The sequence below is a fragment of the Emydura macquarii genome, unplaced genomic scaffold (genome assembly GCF_026122565.2).
Source record: "Emydura macquarii macquarii isolate MOO-44397 ecotype Brisbane River unplaced genomic scaffold, CSIRO-AGI_Emac_v2 contig_320, whole genome shotgun sequence".
NCBI classification, from domain to species: Eukaryota; Metazoa; Chordata; order Testudines; family Chelidae; genus Emydura; species Emydura macquarii.
The window spans coordinates 6,972,235-6,991,082 of NW_027130457.1; the positions used below are offsets into that span (position 1 = coordinate 6,972,235).

Below are 18,848 nucleotides of genomic sequence, written 5' to 3' on the forward strand. Positions count from 1 at the left end.
TAATTTACACCAGTGTATTAGAGAGAGAATTTGCCTCTTAGGAATACATCAAGCACATCCTTACCTAAATTTTGCCTTTTGATAAGTGTACAGGAGCTATCGTTTACCATTGGTATTTAACCACCAAGAAAGAATTCAACTCAATGAGTATATAATAATGAAATCAAGCCTTCTAATTTTTATTGGCTCTCCTTCTCCTGACAGATCTAGAGATACATCAAGGCATGGAGTCAGTGAATGACAGTCCTGGTTCTGCACCCAAGTCTAGTGGAAGCTGAAAACCCACTGCAAAGACTGGATTTGGATACATAATCAACTAAGTCTGCCAACCAGAAGATAAATAAGAGATCTTACATTCTGTTAAAGGAGGTTTGGTTTTCAGTTTCAAAGGATTTGTTCTTGAAAAGGGAATCTTAAGTTTTTACTCTTATTACAATCATATTTCTGGGTAGAACAGATAAGTACATATCAGCTTCTGAAGAACGTAGTTCTGATTTTGCTAGAAGGTGCTCAGAGAAAAACTCGAGTCTGACTCTTCGGTATTTCTTGCACACCCACAACTCCCAATGACATCAGTGGGAGCTTTGGGTGCATAAGGAATTCAAGATCAGTCATGTAAATGTATGACCAGTCTGCAGAAAGCAAATCGGGCTGACATTCCTACGTGTAGGACGCGGAAGAATATTGTGAGGTGGGGGCCGCATAAGTGGCAATGGGTAGGCCTGAGTTAGCATAAGTAATAATGGCTAGGCCCAAAATGACTCACCCATGAACCCAAGAGAAAGCAGAAGTATGCTAACTGCAGAATCAGTTTGAACCACTAAAAATTAGCTAAGGCAGTAAACAAGTAACCGCAGCTTATAATGTATTGGTCTTTAGGAAATTACCAATAGTAAGGAGAATAACAAGTGTCAATACCCAATCCCCAAATGGATTGAGAAGTAACCAATAAGCATATTGCTAGGATAAGGGAGAGGGTTATATTAGCACCAGGGGTGACGCCCTGCCAGGAGGCTCTCCACAGACCTGTGGAGTATCCAGCAGGTGCTGCATGGCAGGTTCGCTCCCTGGTGCAACTCGCTTATAGGGAGGTAAATGGGCTTCCCTTCCCTTATTGTGGTAAGCGCCTGATTTGTAACTCTAACAGCTTGAGTGTTGTAATAATAGCTTGAATAAACTAACTGTGTGGGCACTTCCTCGTCCGGCTGCTCTTTTCTCGCTACCGAAATCTCAAACCACGAACCCTCCGTCTCGGCAGAGTACATGATGTCAGGTGGCAGGTCAGTCCAAGGACTACACAAACACACACAAAATCAAAGCATCATAGTAGAATTATGTTCTCTACAATAGAAAGACTACTCTCACCTGAAACAGTTTAAGAACCAGTAGCCAAAGATAGATAATGGATACTAAACTACTAGGCGTAAGAGATACCTTCAGCTCTACACTGTCAGAAATAACAGTTTCTCAGAGACAAGCTTTTGCACAAAGCTCTAATGAAGTGGTTTCTCTTCCATAGGAAATCATCAAATCCAGTTAGGCATCAATGTCTATTACTGCAAAATGCCCCACTACCTAAATTATACTCTACTTCCATGCCTACAGACAATGCTTTAAGCATGGAAAACCAATGTGGGAGAGCAATAAAAGAAAAGTCAAACACCCACCATGCGCACCTCAAGATATGCTTCTCCACAAACACAAAATTGAACAGCAGCGATACATTAATGGCAATTACACTAGAACCTCACTAATCTGCTTTTTTTCCCATCTGGACGTGTTAATTCAGACACACATGAAAATGACTGTAGGGTGGCTGCTAGTAAGAAGTGAATATTCTCTGATAGATGCCACACACACTTAAAACAGTGATTTTTCTGTACTAAATATAGGCGATGACTGTGGGAGTTGTGATACCACCATATGGTAATGGTCAGCAATTGCTAGCTTTGAGGACAACTACTGTCTCCTTAATTGGCGGGAGAGATGTAGTAACAGATTGCTGAAGTGAAATTGCATACTACAAAGTCTTTATGGTAATATATCATGTATGGGGTATATTTTTATAAAAATAAATAATTAAGACTCAACTTCATTGTCAAAAATATTAAAGTAGAAGTTGTGTTGCGATACATTCAGTATTTTTTTTAAATTGTTCAGTTATACAGGAACTTGCAATACTTATTAATACAGAAACCTTGCAACTCTGCACTGATTAAATGTGAACTACTAAGAGCCCTATGGAAAAAAGAAAGGTCACACGGCCTTAACTGCAGCTGGTATCTGACCCCATTATGTTGTGACATCCTCTGGCATCGTGGAGCCCCAAGTTAAGAAGCTGCTCCTGCAACTGGCACATTGGGTAGTAAATTCAACATTGGATTAGCTCCACTGAATGGTGTTACCTCAGGGATTAATTTGGATCTGAGTGATGAATCACTGGGCTCTGTTTCCTATGGGCCTCTTATCCCCGGTCATTAGGCTCGAGCATCCATAAGCATGATCAGTGACTCCTCCTAATGTGCCAGGTAGGGAAAAGCCGCTGAAAAGTTTAAGCTGATAACATGAGAGCTAAAGTTTAAAGAGAAAAAAGAGATATTTTACAGGGTTTGGGAAGAGTTGTTTTTATGGTTAAATAAAACTTGCTGGTTAACTAATTCAAGGCCCAATTCCCCATTTTTATCTCAATTCTTATCTTCTGTTTCAACATTGTTACATAACTGATAACAGTGTCTAAGTTAACCAAGCTGAAGCTATGACACTAAAATCACTAAATTACTTAAATCACTAAAATTACTAAAAAATCACTAAATTACTTATAAATACCTATTAAAATAAGACATTTGGGATCCAAAGATCAAAGTGGAACTGATCCCAAAATCCCAGGATTACAGAATCACTACATGATTGCCTTTCTTAAGTAAGAGTATTATTAGGCTCAGTTTCCAAGTACTAAGATGCAACTTGATTACAATTGATAAAGAAGATAGTATGCTTTGATTTTACACAGGTGATACTTCATACATTGATTGCCCATTGGATTAATATGCTCTAATTTAAAAGCAGGGAATTACTGTCGTATACTATATATAGGAGAAGTTGAACAAAACTATTAGGCATAGCAGGCCCTTGTTACTAGGGTTCATGAACACTTGTACGGGAGCTTTGATTTAAGTAGACAGGGATAAATTAGAGCTAATCATATTTTGATAAATTAAACAACCAGATTATGATGTTAAATTAGGTCATTTTTGGGGTCCTGACATCCTTAATTGTTACCACTAAAGTAATCTATTCTGGAAATATCTGTTTCAGTGCAGTCTGTGTCAGAGATTGTCCAGTTTAAATTACTTGATTTAAGATGCAGTGTTTATCTCTCTATTTGAGGACCTGTTTTTCTTTGGGAAGACTAATTCTCAATACAGGGGAGTTGTGGACATTATTCACATTGGTAGGCATGTATTCATCTGTGCAATGCCAATGCCTAGGCCAACTTCCAATAGTTCAGCATGAACTATGGCAGTACCCACAAGAAAAATTTTTCCCAAGGAAACCATTCTGTGTACAAGGCCAGCTTCCCTAGCAGCAGTAGTAGGAACTGGACGGATTGTGGGGTTGTTTTTTTTTTTGGTTTTCTTTTTCATTTGAATTGATGATTCTTTCTCGATACAGAAACCCTCTCTGACAAATTGACACGTCAATCTGAATTCCCAGAAGGAGAAAGGACTGACACAGTTGCATATTGGCCTTAAAGTTTATCATAAGACTGTATTTCAGTTAATACACTGGAATCTCAGTGGTATGCAAGAGCTATTTTTCTGATTGTACCTTGAAGAAAGTGTCACCCCAAACTCGATACAGTTGTAAAACCTGGATTCTGAAGGGAGTTACCAGAGTAATCAGTATTGTGGTAACTATTCTTGGAGTGGCTGAAAAAAGAGAAATGGAAGGGATCTCCCAGTAACTGAACTCAAGGTATTTTCCATGTCTCAGTCTGACTGGGATGGGAGTCATGTCATGAAATCTCCTGAAGACAGAGGTGTGAGGATTTCTGAGAGGCTCTCCAACCAAAACCTGAGGTATTTTGTATACTTAAGTACTTGAAGATCTAGCATCGTTCCCAGATCACCCCATTTTTTAAGTCTGAAGGAAGTGCTTGAACAAAGAAAAAGAGTGAATGGCTCTCATCTCACAAGACATGCTGAGTGGCAAGGCGGATTTCTGCACACTTGTCTTAGAGGCCAAAGAAACTACCATAGTGGATTTGAAAGGAACTGCTAAGCAAAACCTTTGGATATTATTTCAAGCACTAATTTATATGTACAAGTTGGAATCCATTTTGTGAAAGACAACAGAGTGGCTGTTCTGATTGCAGTCTGTCTGCCAAGATTCATTTGCCAGTGACTGTACAGTTCAGATATTGAAGGGCTACGGAACTTAAATTTTTTACTTCCCCTTCCCATCTCCTTTTCTAGGAGATCTGACAACCCTGTAACTAGGGTTCAGTAACTAGGCTACTATGAAGAATGAAGTGAACTTTTGTATTTGTTTGCTCTGAATTCCTTTTAGGTTGGCACTTAAATGTATTTTATGTAGTCTACAAACAGTGTTCACACAGGTCAGTATTAACTTTGTCTGTATTTGAACTGGTGACATAGAAGCAAAAGGACATGTAGTCTATTAACCAGACTGGTCACCCATCCAATCCTCATTTGCAAATATATCTTATTTAAAAAGGGAATCAATGCATTGTATGGATTAAAAGTTAGTCAGTTCAGGCGAGAAGTGGGTGTTAAGCCATTTTTGAGTTAAAGACATGATGAAAAGTGGACAAAATTAGTAAACTTCTAGAGGCGTTATAAATAGAATTGTTTGTAAAGTGTATCCAAAATATTCATTCCTAGGAGAATGTTTTCCAGCTTTCAACTCAGACTTTAAAAAAACCCAAGATTATAATGACATAACCTAATCTAAACAATGTCTGGGACCTTGGGTAATGCAAATATCTATCTATTTTTGATTTTGCGGTTGTCGTCCTCTAAACCCATACAAACAAATTAGATAGACTAGATCCTTTTATTGTGAAAAGTGAGGGCCAAATTCTCTTTTCATTTAGGTCCTGCTGCATAACTTGAATAAAGCACAAACCTCTAAGTGTTCAAGCACAGAAAGGACAGGAAAGATCATATATTTCCCTCAGCCTGATCTGAACAAGATGCTTCACTGCCACTCAGTCGAACCTGCAAAATTGATCCTGCATTGCCGGCTGTGCCGCTGGCACTGTAGACATAGCTAAAGTCTTTCAACTGTAGACCAACCCTTAGAATGATGTGGAATTCATTCCTTTAGTACAATTAACATTTTCTGTAGCCCCACTGGAAGGGGTCTTGCAGTCCACCTTACCACATTGCAGTGGTATTTAACTTAAAGGCCCTATTGAGCCAGAGAGTGGTCTGGGAAGTTCATTCCCCACATGGGTTTTCAGTCCCAGCAGTGATGACATTCCACAGGGTTCAGGACAGAGCTGGATGGCATAAATTGACCATGACACCCATAAATGGATACTTCTGTATTTGTTTATGTATACTCTATATTATATATTATAGAGTAACAAAAATTAAGATAGGCAAAGACCTCTACACCACAAAAGATGCAGACTGTGTCATACAGTAAGCAGATTGCCCACCAGTCACCTCTCACTATTAAGGGGAGCGGTCAGTACGGGCCCTGAAAATAGGAAGCAGCAATCAATGTGTGCTTCACAGAACCCTCTACTGCCTCTCCAGGATCACTTCCTCCACTTTTAAGACTGGGATCCAAGAAAGAGAATGAGGTAATAAACAAAATATAGTATCTGAAATGTATTCCCTCTTCTATCTGGAGGGAAGCTCAAGCTTAAATCAAGATACAATAGAATGTATATACACATATGTATAGTTTCTATACCCTTTTCTCTAGGTTGAAAAGCTTTAACCAAAGAAACCAGTTATGCAACAGAGTGGACATATAATGAAGTTTTAGACAGTCCTAGGGCAATGGGCAAGCCTTTACTGATCCAGTCACACTGTATTGGCTCAACCACTCCCAGTATTCCCCGCTTCAGGCTGTTACCTCCTCTGCAGTACTCCAGGAAGGCTAGCAGTCTCCATTTTCCTGGCCTTGTTGGTTAACCATTACCTTCCCACTTTAGAGCACCAGTCATTCCCCTTTCCATTCTCTGAATGGAACTGAGTACCATAGCTGCAAGCTGGCTGCTGAAATGCACCAGTCCCCTGCACATACAGGTTTCTCCATTGACACTGTCAACAGTACAGTCTCTAAGGAGTGCAATTGTTATGGCATGAACATGATGAAATCTCTGACATGGCTCAGTTATCTTCTTGCACATTATATTGTCACTTAAATTGGATCTGGCATTGGAGAGGAAGCCATTGGGATTACTCATGTAAGGATTGTACGATTTGGCCCTAACATTGCTTGAAGTGGGCATTCTTACTGGAGGGGGCTTGAGACAAGCAATTCCCAGCTGCTCACTCAGACTGGAACTGCATTTTAAGACTGCCTGCCTCACTTGTGCTTGAGGGACACCAACAGCCTGTGAGGCCAATTGACAGGCTGTGGAGAGCTGGCATCGCCCCAACATGTTGGTTTAGCTGGAGGATGGGGCAGGCAGCCAGGGGATGGGGTGGGGAGACAGAGATAACCGCTGGGTGTTGGGCTGCAGCAGCAGCAGGAGAAGTAACAGCACCTGGGTGGCTCTCTGTTACAGAGGAGCAATGGCTCCATTTTGTTTCTTGAGTTGAGAGAATGGCTTGCCAAATGTGTCCATTAGGCCTTCCCTGCACTGGAAGCCAGGGATTTACGGACTAGCAGGAATACCCCACTCCACAAACAAAAAAAGGGGGGAACTACACTCAGTAAGCAACCCCTGCACCAGGCCAGGGACTGAAGCCACTAGCAGCTCGCTCCAATCAAATGGGACTACTGTTATCATTCTAAAAAGAAACACCATTTCTCTCATCTACCCCCAGCTTTGCCAAACAGCTGAGGGGTCTGGGGCACATTTTTGTTATTTTTATTTAGTTTGTGAGTATTTAGTGTTCATTGCTGGGGAATTGGTTAGGTCCTCATTTATTTGATGCCCCTGATTCTTTTGCCTGTTCTCTTCACCATTTTCAAATTTGCCCCTATCCTTTCCAGGAATAAACTGTTGTTTATCCTTCTCTGTTTGTTCCCGACTCCCTGTTATAAACTGTAATGTTCTAGTAGTCACAGGGCTTATTAGTGCATGTTGTTTATCCTTCTCTGTTTGTTCCTGACTCCCTGTTATAAATTATAATATCCTAGTAATCACAGGACTTATTAGTGTGTGTACATAAGGTGTGATCCATGAAGCAACTTAGGCACCTAAACTACAGAATCATTCCCACTCTCTCACTCCATGACTATTTAAGTATTTCTCCACAGTCATTGGGCAAGAGAGAGATTCTGTAGCCCATGGCTTAGGGCACACACTTGCAGTCCATCCCCCTGCTCCAGTCGCTCTTTATCCACCACGGAACAACTTCAGCAGGAGAGAGTGAGGGAGCACCACATTAAAATGTCCTATAGCTCACTGGTTAGAGTACTTGCCTGAGAGGCGGGACTCCTGTTCAAATCTTTTCTCCCTCTCAGGCAGAGAGGGGGAATTCAACTTGAATCTCCCACCTCCCAGGCAAATACTCTAACCACCATAGGTGATGGTGGCACTACCTCCCCCAGCCACAGTGTATGGAGTGAAGCAGGCACTTAATCCATTCCCCCAAGAAGTGGCTTAGGCACCTAAGCCACCTGACTCCAGGTGAGGGGTTCCTAACTGTGGATCACAAGCAGTGATAGATGCCTTTCTGAAGCCTGGATTTAGGTGCCTATCCCTGGGAGAGGGGCGGGGCTTAGCACACACAGAAGCATCTCCCATTGGCTCCATGCCTAGTGTGCTGGCTTAACCAAGTTCACTAGATTCTTACCGAAGACCCTAGAGGCAGAGCAACGAAACAGGTGGTCAGAAAGGCAAAGTCTCTATGCTCTATGGTCTTTCTGCTTTTCATCTCCTCCCCTTTGCTCATTGTAACCCTTCTGCAAGACCAAGTCGGCAGCAGCAAGGGCCGGGTTCTATATCTAGGGGTCCCTGTAAATGATGCAACACCAAACTGGCTTGAGCCCTCACCCAGTCACCTGGGAAATTACACACTATCCCCTGGGCGACCTCCAAAGGGCAATACTTCCCCTCTCGCAAGCACAGAGTCTGAGTGTAGAAAGAAACCTTTTAATAGCAAAACAGAGATAACACCGCACTGGTTTGGGAAACAGTGCAAACAGAGTTCATGAACTCAGTGAGCCCAAACCCATCCCAGAGTACAGGGCATGTCCTTCGCCTCTCCCTTCCTTCTTGCCCCTGTACTGACCGTCATAGTTGCAATATCCACCTCTCAGGTGTGACTCCGTCCCGTAGGCCGCACCGGTCCAACACGGGCTTGTCCAGGCCCCCTCTGCTGCTGTCTCCTATCGCCTGTAGGCCTCACTGAGTTCCCCACCGCTGGCAACGACCACGCCGATCTCCCACCGACTGCTGGCACCAACCGCACCTGGCTCCCGCCGACCACTGGCCGGGCTGGCACCGACTATGCCGGCCCCTCCGCCGACCGCCCTGGGCTGGCACCGACTGTGCTAGCTTCCCACCAGAGTTGCCTGTTGCCCACTCAGCTCTGTTAGTGATCAGGCAAAGTTCAACTTTTAGTGATTTCAGCTCCTAATGATTTCAGCTCTTTGTGATTTCAGCTCATAGGTAAACCTTCTGCTGTCATAACGGAAATGTCCCTGCTTTCAAGAGACAAAAGATTCCAAGGTGAGTCATTAAGCCTATCTTTTAACAATGGGAGGTGAGAGTCACTCCCTGCCTGGGGGCAGCCCTTTCACTTGGCCCCTGCAATCCCAATAGGAGACTCCTCCACCTTTTCCAGGCTGAAACATTGGCCTGCCACCCTTGGGGAGCTCTGTCTAGTTTGGGGTGAAGTGTTCTATCATAACAGACTAAACACAGTTTTGCTGACATCAGGTCATACAATTGAAGGACAACATTTCATTACCCCAGCAGTTAACACAAAAGTGGTTTGTAACCCAAACCCAGCACTGCTAACCATTTCCCATTATGCTCTGCCCCTGGGGAAATTATGCTAAGTACTCAATTGTACTCATGCAGATACAAAGCCCATGCAAATAATGTGCCCCCCTTTACTCAGACACTCAGACCTTGCTTACACATGTTTCGTTTCCTATTTAGATCACCGAAGGGCAGGTACAGGATGCCTCTTGATTGCACTCAGGCCCTTTTGGCTGTATGCTCCAGATTGTCACATAAAGGGGTAGTACACCCCACCACAAACAAGTTCTGCATGAGCTTCCATGCTTTGAGTAGTGTAGACAAGCTGAAAGAGGAGCAAAAAGAACTACGTACATCTAACAAGCAGAAGAAATTAATGAGGTGAAGAAAAAGAGACACAAATGTGGAGAGAAGAATGTAATTGTTTCTTACATTGTTTTATTATAGGAGGCACAGATATCATTGCCTGTTGTTAATGTTGCCCTGCACTTTACAACATGGGGCATTAATTAAATATTAGGGAATTAATTACAGCTCTAGGGATCCAAAGTCCACTCACGTCAATAACTATGATCTACTGAATGATTTGTAAAGCCCTGGTATTGCAAATGCTTCTGCATGTGAGCAGTTCTATTATGCTTAATAAAATTACTCATATGTAAATTTTTGCAGGATTGGGCCTAACTGAAGGTGCTGGTAGAATTACTACACCTTCATAGAACTAACACTGCAAGCTATGATACTGAGTTTTTAAATGCTATAATTCTGGGGGGGGAGGGGTGTTATTTTTGTGCGGGGGATAGAGTATTTGTTTTTCATACACAAGGAAAGGGCATAGTCCTCAAATTAGTCAATATCAAAAAATTTCAAATTGTAAATTTCAACCATGTATTATATATGAAGACAAATGTTAAAAGAATACATCTTTTCTTACCTTTCTGCAACTCCAAAAGAGCACAAAGATTTTTTCTAAAACTTAAAAAATTCCCTCTAGACTGAAACTAAACAAAGACAGTTTTACCTGGAAAGGAGATTTTTTTTCTCCAGAAATATATGTAAAAATAGGAAGTTGTAATCAAAATCCTTATGTAACCCTAGTTATACTGTAGGTTTTGCTTTTAGGACCATAAGCCTGTGGAAATACTTCACCTACTGGGGAAATGCAGCCACTTCTAGGGTGAAACATGGCTGCCAATTAATAGTGCACAGAAATGCAACTCCAAAAGCAATTTGATATGAGAGAATTAAGTAATGGGTGATCTCTCTCAGGTAAACCCGGCCTTCTCCTCAAGGGCCAAGCCAGGAGCCCCCATCCCAACCATGACATGAGCACCAATCTTGGTATCCATAGTGCTCCATGAACAGTCCTGACTCAGGCAATGGAGAGCGGGAGGAGTAAGATATCAGCTCAGAGGCTGAAGATTCCTGGGCTTTGGGGGATAATGGTGGGGCCAACTCTGCGGGTGTCTGCAGCTGGCCAACTCATCCATAGCCATTCGGGGACTGGCACCAATGGTGGAAACAGTACAAATTGCAGTGAGTATGCCTCCATCGTTTCTGTTGCCAGGAGTGGTGTTGACCCCAAAGTCAGCGTTGGCACAGAAGTTACTACTGGTGCCAGAGTGGAGAGTAGCAACATTGGCAGCAAGGAGGCCCCTTGTGCCAACTCTGGTACTGGCCCCATTTCCACTGACTGTGGAAGAGACATATCAGAATGCGGCGCCAACAAACCCATAGGTTCAGTGGCCCACCCAGCCAACAGGCCTATAAAGGATACAGCCCCAGCAAAGGCTTGGACCAAGGAATAGTATGGGACAGAAAGGGAGAAGCCACTGGCACAGAAGCAGACTGTGCCAGCATTGCCCTTGTTGGTACTGGACTCAACAGACATTTGTGGCTGTAACCAGAGTCAACTGCACAGTGTCTCTGACCCTTTTGCAAAGTGCCGGGGAGAGGTTGACAGGACCTGCTCTGTCCCGTGCACCGGCATTCACCCTGTGCCGATCCAGGCTCTTTTTAGAGGAGGGAGACAAGTCCCTATGGGACCCGGAGCAGCATTGGTCAATTTCATGCAACCTTCCCCTAGGCGCACTCAACAGGAAATGACTCCTCCATCTCTTTGGAGAGGTGCTTCATCCAGCTTGTGAAGTGGCAGCTCTCTCTGAAGCGGAGGACGACCTGTGCTCTGATGGGGGCCTCGATGCTGAAGCAAGCCACATGGCCTGTTCGAGCAAGTGCTGCTTCAGATGAAGACCCCTCACCACTTGAGTCCATTTCGTGAACAATCTGCCAATCGAACACCACTCGTCGACAGGGGCTTCGCCTAGACACGGCAAGCACCATGTGTGGGGACTGTTACTGGGGCTCCCCCCCTCCCCTGCCACCCACACAATGGACCATGTGTAAACCCTGGCAAGGGCATCACCAGAGAACACAAGCTGCAGCTAACTCACACTGTCTAACTAACACTGTCTTAGGGGTACTAATGAACTACATACAGCTAGAAAAAAGTCACTGAATAAAGGATTGTGACGTTGAAAACCACACAGAGCTGCGACTCCAGCCAGGTGCAGTAAAAAGGGACTGAGAGGGGTCAGGGTGGCGCTGCCTCATAAGCTGGGGGAGGGGCTATGGCCACAAGGCATGAGCGCTGCCCCTCTATGGATATTGCTAGGCAAAATTCTCCATGTCCGGCATGCTGGGTATACACACACTTACGTGGAATACATAGCTGCATCTACTCAAATACGAAATAGCAGTGTAGATGTTCCCGCTCGGGCTGCAGCCGACTCTGAGATCCTCCCCTTCCCCCCCCTCCCTGCTAGGCCCTAGCCCAAGACCAAATATCTACACTGCTATTTTTCCCAAGACCAAATAGCTACACTGCTATTTTTAGCTCTGCAGCCTGGGCACCACTAGCCCGATGCAACTAACCTGAGCTCTGAGATGTGGTGCCATGACTTTTATTGTGCAGTGTAGACATCCTGCATTCTCCCATCTCTAAGATAACATCCTCAATAGAAATTGAAAAGTTCAAGAGTCTTACATACTTCAATTAAAAAGTGAGAATTAAATCTTGTTTTTCTCAGTGGTTAAATGCATTAGTCTTTATCTTCTAGAAAAGCAGGTGTTCCCAGGGAACAGACACTCCATTGCTTTCCAAGCAAGCAGGCTTGGACTTCCAAACTACAAGCAAATAGCACATTTTGTTGTTCTGAATTTAAACTGACTTTGAAATATTACCACATCGTGTTGACAAATGTTCTCCATTTATTTATTATTTTATGTGGTTTATCAGAGCAAAAACTGGGTCAGGCATTTCCTGACTGGTAATGACTAGCGAGGTTAAAGGCACCTCTATCTACCCCCTACTTTGCTTCAGTTCCATGAGTCCTTCAGCCAGTCATTCCCATCAGGTCCTGCTTACATACTACAGTATTCTACAGCAGTGGGTTTCGACCAGGGGTATGCATACCCCCGTGGGATACGTCAACTCATCTAGATATTTGCCTAGTTTTACAACAGGCTACATAAAAAGCATTAGCTAAGTCAGTTCATACAGACAATGACTGTTTATACTGCTCTATATACTCCTGTAACACTTCTGCCAGACCAAGTCGGCAGCAGCAAGGGCTGGGTTCTGTATCTAGGGGTCCCTGTAAATGATACAACACCAAACTGGCTCGAGCCCTCACCCAGTCACCTGGGAAATTACACACTATCCCCTGGGCGCCCTCCAAAGGGCAATACTTCCCCTCTCGCAAGCACAGAGTCTGAGTGTAGAAAGAAACCTTTTAATAGCAAAACAGAGATAACACCGCACTGGTTTGGGAAACAGTGCAAACAGAGTTCATGAACTCAATGAGCCCAAACCCATCCCAGAGTACAGGGCGTGTCCTTCGCCTCTCCCTTCCTTCTTGCCCCTGTACTGACCATCGTAGTTGCAATATCCACCTCTCAGGTGTGGCTCTGCCCCGTATGCCGCACCGGTCCAACACAGGCTTGTCCAGGCCCCCTCTGCTGCTGTCTCCTATCGCCTGTGGGCCTCACTGAGTCCCCCACTGCTGGCAACAACCACGCTGATCTCCCAGCGACTGCTGGCACCAACCGCGCCTCGCTCCCGCCGACCGCTGGCCGGGCTGGCACCGACTGTGCCAGCCCCTCTGCCGACCGCTGGCCACCCTGGGCTGGCACCGACTGTGCCGACCCCTCCGCCGACTGCTGGCTGCCCTGGGCTGACACCGACTGTGCCGGCCCCCCTGTTGACTGGGCTGGCACTGACTGTGCTAGCCTCTCACCAGAGTTGCCTGTTGCCCACTCAGCTCTGTTAGTGGTCAGGCAAAGTTTTCCAGATCCTCTACTGGTTCAGCTCTTAGTGATTTCAGCTCCTAATGATTTCAGCTCTTAGTGATTTCAGCTCATAGGTAAACCTTCTGCTGTCATAACGGAAATGTCCCTGCTTTCAAGAAACAAAAGACTCCAAGGTGAGTCATTAAGCCTATCTTTTAACAATGGGAGGCAAGAGACACTCCCTGCCTGGGGGCAGCCCTTTCACTTGGCTTCTGCAATCCCAATAGAAGACTCCTCCACCTTTTCTAGGCTGAAACATCGGCCTGCCACCCTTAAGGAGCTCTGTCTAGTTTGGGGTGAAGTGTTCTATCATAACAGACTAAGCACAGTTTTGCTGTCATCTGTTCATACCATTGAAGGACAACATTTAATTACCCCAGCAGTTAACACAAAAGTGGTTTGTAACCCAAACCCAGACCTGCTAACCATTTCCCATTATGCTCCGCCTCTAGGTAAATTATGCTAAGTACTTAATTGTACTCATGCAGATACAAAGCCCATGCAAATAATGTGCCCCCCTTTACTCAGACACTCAGACCTTGCTTACACTCTATAGCAGGGGTGTCAAACTCGCTGATGGTGACGGGCCAAATTCGCATACACTGCACTTCATAGGGGCCATGCAATGCCTTCTGCCGAAAAATTACGGGATTTCGCGGGGAGGCCCTGGCTGCATTGCCGCTTTAAGGGATTTCTAGGAGCAATACCCGCCGCCGAAAAATCTCTTAAAGTGGCACTTTCAGTGGCAGCACGACTCACTTAAGCTGGTCGAATGCGGGCCAGATCAAAAAAGTTCGCGGGCCACATGCGGCCCACGGGCCATATGTTTGACACCCCTGCTCTATAGTATACACTGTATATAGTATACACTGAAATGTAAGTACAATATTTATATTCCAATTGGTTTATTTTGTAATTATATGGTCAAAATGAGAAAATAAGCAATTTTTCAGTAAAAGTGTGCTGTGACATTTTTGTATTTTTATGTCTGATTTTGTAAACAAGTAATTTTTAAATCAGGTGAAACTTGGGGATACACAAGACAAATCAGACTCCTGAAAAGAGTATGGTAGCCTGGAAAGATGGAGAGCCACTGTTCTACAGTAATAGTCAAAGACACACTGTGAAGGCCTTATTAACATGCAAATGCAACCTTGGGGTGCCACCCTGGAGAGGGGCCTGTCCAGACTTGCAACTCGCAGGCCAGCTCACTCTTCTTTTATGGTGGAACAAGACAAGGAAGCAAGGGGGTAACTCAGAGATGAAGTCCTGCTCCAAGCACTGAAAAGCTTTTGCTTGGGACCTCATTAATCCTAAAGCCAGGCCTGTGGGGGGTGGGAGGAAAGAAGTTTACAGACTAGTGTTAGTTAGGGTTGCCAATTTTGGATGGACATATTCCTGGAGGTCTCATCACAGGACATAATCTTTAACTAAAGATTAATCTTTAATTCCTGGAGACTCCAAGGCAATCCTGGAGGGCTGGCAACCTTTGTATGATGCACAGAAGAGCAGAATTCTGTACACTTTTCCTGACTGTAACTCCATTATGTGGCAGAGATCTCAAGCACAGCAGAGCACTTTAACAGATGCATGCTACATGCAGACATGTATGTACACAATCACATACAGCTGCAGATATTGTGCATGCAGAATCACCAGTTACAGATGAATGTACACACACACAGCACTCTTACATGCTTACTCTTACATACAGGAGGTGGCAACGTGTACACCCCCAAAACCACAGCGACTGTACACACAGCTACGGCAGCACTGGATCTACACTGCAGGGTGACCAGCCAGCAAGTGTGAAAAATTGGAATGGGGGGTGGGCACCTACATAAGACAAAGCACCAAATAGCCGGTCTGTTCCTATAAAACGGGGACACCTGGTCAGGCGCTCTGTTGTGAGACTGTGTGAGTCGTGTGTGTAGAAAGTATTTGTGTGTGTGTGTGCGCACAGTGCTGTACGTGTGCACAAGGACAGCCTCCAGACACCCCCCCCCCCAGCAGGCAGCCGCTGACGGATGCCCACACTCGCTGCACGCCCAGGCCCGCGCCTCACGTGCAGCGCGCACCATCCTTGTTTACCCCGTGCGTCCCGCCCGGCGGCGGCAGGCCAGCACCCCGCCCGCTCCCGACGCTCTCCCGAGTGGGCCGCGGCGCGAGGGGCAGCTGCTGCTGGGGCCGAGCCGGGCCGCGCTGGGCCGCGGCATTAGGGGGAGCAGCGGCGAGGCGCCGCTCTTAATCTCTCTCCTCCTCTCCCGAAATGAGGCCGCGTGAGTGTCAAAACCCACGTGTCTAGCGCGGCGGCGGCGGACGCCGAGAGACGAGACATGACCTAGCGGGGCCGGGGTGCAGCTTCTCCGGCCCGGTCTCCTCCCTCAGCCCGCTTTCTGCATTAGCAGCCAAGCACCGAGCCCAGCTGCCCTCCTGCGTCCTTCTCCTCCCACAGCCCCGGGAAGGAGACGGCGGCGAGAGATCCGATTCCTGCCTCATCATCATCATCATCCCCATGCCGGTGGTGGGTTTGTTTTTGTTCCCGCCCCTGCTCCCCTCCCATCCCCCGCTGCTGCCGGCTGGGCTGGGCTGGGCTGGGCTGAGCTGAGCCGAGCCGAGCCGAGCTCGGGTGGGGACCTGCACGTTTGTCGGTGTGTGGTGGTGGTGGTGGTATGGCCAATGGAAAACCTGGCCGCAGAAGTGTCTGGTGCTGGTGGAGGAGGTGGAGGTGTCCCTCCTCTTTTTTTTCCCGGCAGCCGTAGCCGATCATTGTTGTGTGGGAGGAGGAGGGCAGCAGGGATGGACTTGATCTTTCGGATTTCTTGCTAAGACAGCAGCACACACCGCGCAGAGCAGAGCGAGCGGAGGAGGAGAGCAGAGAAGAGACCGCTTTGCTGCTGCTGCTAGGTGCAGAGAGCCTCCCCCACAAAGCTAGAGGCTTGATTTTTAGGGGGCTTTTTCTTCTCTCTCTCTTTCCCTTCCTTCCTTCCCCCCCTTGCAGTTTCCCTGCCACGGCAGATGTGTTTGGAGTCCTCGCATAGCTGGGACTATGGTGAAATTTCCAGCGCTCACTAACTACTGGCCCTTGATCCGGTTCTTGGTCCCTTTGGGCATCACCAACATAGCCATCGACTTCGGGGAGCAGGTAACTCGCTGGACGCCTTTTACCTTTTCTAGACATAGCCAAATGCAGCCGTCGCTGGGGCAAGGGATGAATTGCTGTGCAAGCTGCTGCTTTGCAAATGTGCCTTAGGATCCCTGTTGCTGACTGTTGACAACACACACTATGTATTTGTGAATCTCTCTTCTCTGGAAGTCCTGAGTCACTGATGGCAATGCAAACAGGCCGTATTTGATTGTCATATGTGGACTTTACTCTGCCAGAACATCTATGGGAGGAGACTGTCAAATAGGGTGCACGGTGATGTATAGGTATCCAGAGAGGAATTTGCAGATAGCAGTTTGCAAAAAAACAAACAACAGTGTAAATAAATGCAAATCAAGGCTTGCAGCTGCCTTGCTCAGTGCATCACAAAATTTTGTCTGAATGCAGAATATCAATTGTCTCATTTATTTGAGGGAGTTGGCTCTCTGTTTTCTGTTTCTTTTTCATCTCATGGTTGCTTTTGGGTTTGAAGCCTCCCTGTGTGTGTTGTTTTGGAAAGATCTGTTTACTACTTGTTTATTATTCAGCAGACTTTTTTCTGCTTTCCACCATGAATGTTCAAACATGATCTGTTTTGAACTCTATTTTGATGCATATGGAAGGACATCTTTTCAGTGCACTCAAGTATTATGTAATTTGGGATTAATAAAGCATTTGTCTACAGTTTAATTTAAAACTACTTTTCAAAAAACCCCACTGTACGGTATTTTTGTTTAATTTGTGGGAGAAGGGGATTTTTACAAAAACTACTGCACGGCATGTAGCAGGATGAGCTGATTACGAATGTTTAAACATACATTGATTATGGTTATAGAAATATGCTAGAAATATACTGCTAATTGCTGCTTGTTTGGGGCTTGCTGGGCACAGTTGTAGCTATTGATTTTGTGTTGGAGCCTAATTGGGCCCCCTCCTGCCCCCCCATACAACCTGCTTCATCTTGTTCTTCACCCATTTGCCTCTCTCCATGTGGCGTCATTGAGAGGCCGGTGCTGCTGCAATCTCTTCAGCAGCCAGTGAACCATTTGATAGGCAACAGTCCCTGCCACCTTACCAGTGGAGCATTGTGCTTAGGAAACCCTTACAAGATGCTGTGTAATGAGGTTGGCAAAGGCTGGATTAAAACAATGAAAACAAAAAAGCAGGGTAGAAGTCTCTGCATGAGTATAGACAGCAAGAGAGAATCTCTGAAATGTGAAGTGCTAAGCATTTTCTTTATAACAGTTTACTGAGCTGACTTTCTAACACCGCTATTTACCTTGGATACGCTATTTGTATTGCTTTTTATGTCATCCTTTTTAATTCACAAATTCAGATACCATGGCGATAGCCATGGTGTAAGAACCTGAGAAGAGTAGCATTTAGAGCATTGGTTAGTTTTGAAATGGATGAAGTCAATTGTGGATAAGTGTGCACACTGCATCCTAGTTTAAGTACCTCAATATTCTTGCTGATTTAAGACTGTCCTTTGCCTTGGACGCCATCTAAAATAAGTCTCACTGTGTTTCCTCACTTTTTATCACAGACCTATTTACTTAGCACAGTCCCTCTCTCCCTGTTCTCCCCTGCATTTGCACTAAGCCCTACATTTTTGACTTGATAGACCATCTTTCCCTCTGTTTTTCATCTAAGCACCTTAATGATGTGGTGATACACAACATTGAACTCTTTGGTCTTTCTGTTGGAAATCTGTGCCACTTCGGGTCCAGTCTTGCACTGCACTCCTTTCAGCGGACCTTCATGTGGAACACAGTATGGAATCAGGGCCTAAAAAATACCTCTTGACAAGACGTGTAAGAAATATAGCCACAGGTGGGTGTAAGCCCTGTGCAACAAGTGCACTAGCCGAATGCTCCTAACAACTTTCATCCTTGTCATAAGGTACTCTTATGTCACCAAACAAACTGGTGCCTTCTAGGCAATTCTTGTACATACAATCAGAATATGCTCCTACTCAGGCATTTCTTATCAGGCAAAAGGTACTATTAACTTAATTGCTGCATTTGTGTGTTTAAAAAGTGTGAGATTGGGCACAATTGTATTACAATGAAAAACTGATAGAAGAATCAACTGTTTGGCAAGATATTTCATTTTTATTCTTGTTTCTCTTTTCTACTTTTTTAACAAAAAATATTCTTTCTAAATTTAAGCAATACAAGATGTTCAAAATATTTTGATACATATAGTTTGTCC

At 45.1% G+C, this 18,848-nt stretch overlaps 1 protein-coding gene across 3 annotated transcripts in view; it reads left to right on the forward strand.

Annotated features, from left to right (window-relative positions):
* Positions 1-15,719: 15,719 nt before the first annotated feature.
* ANKH (ANKH inorganic pyrophosphate transport regulator) overlaps positions 15,720-18,848 on the forward strand; it is a 129,190-nt gene continuing 126,061 nt past the window's right edge. The window contains exons 1-2 of one of the 3 annotated variants that reach the window (XM_067569898.1): positions 15,720-16,013; positions 16,491-16,634. In XM_067569898.1, the coding sequence (XP_067425999.1) occupies positions 16,005-16,013; positions 16,491-16,634 (153 nt within the window). In that variant the 5' untranslated portion in view covers positions 15,720-16,004. The remainder of the gene's footprint in view (positions 16,014-16,490; positions 16,635-18,848) is intronic. The other 2 variants (XM_067569908.1, XM_067569889.1) reach the window with 2 other exon arrangements.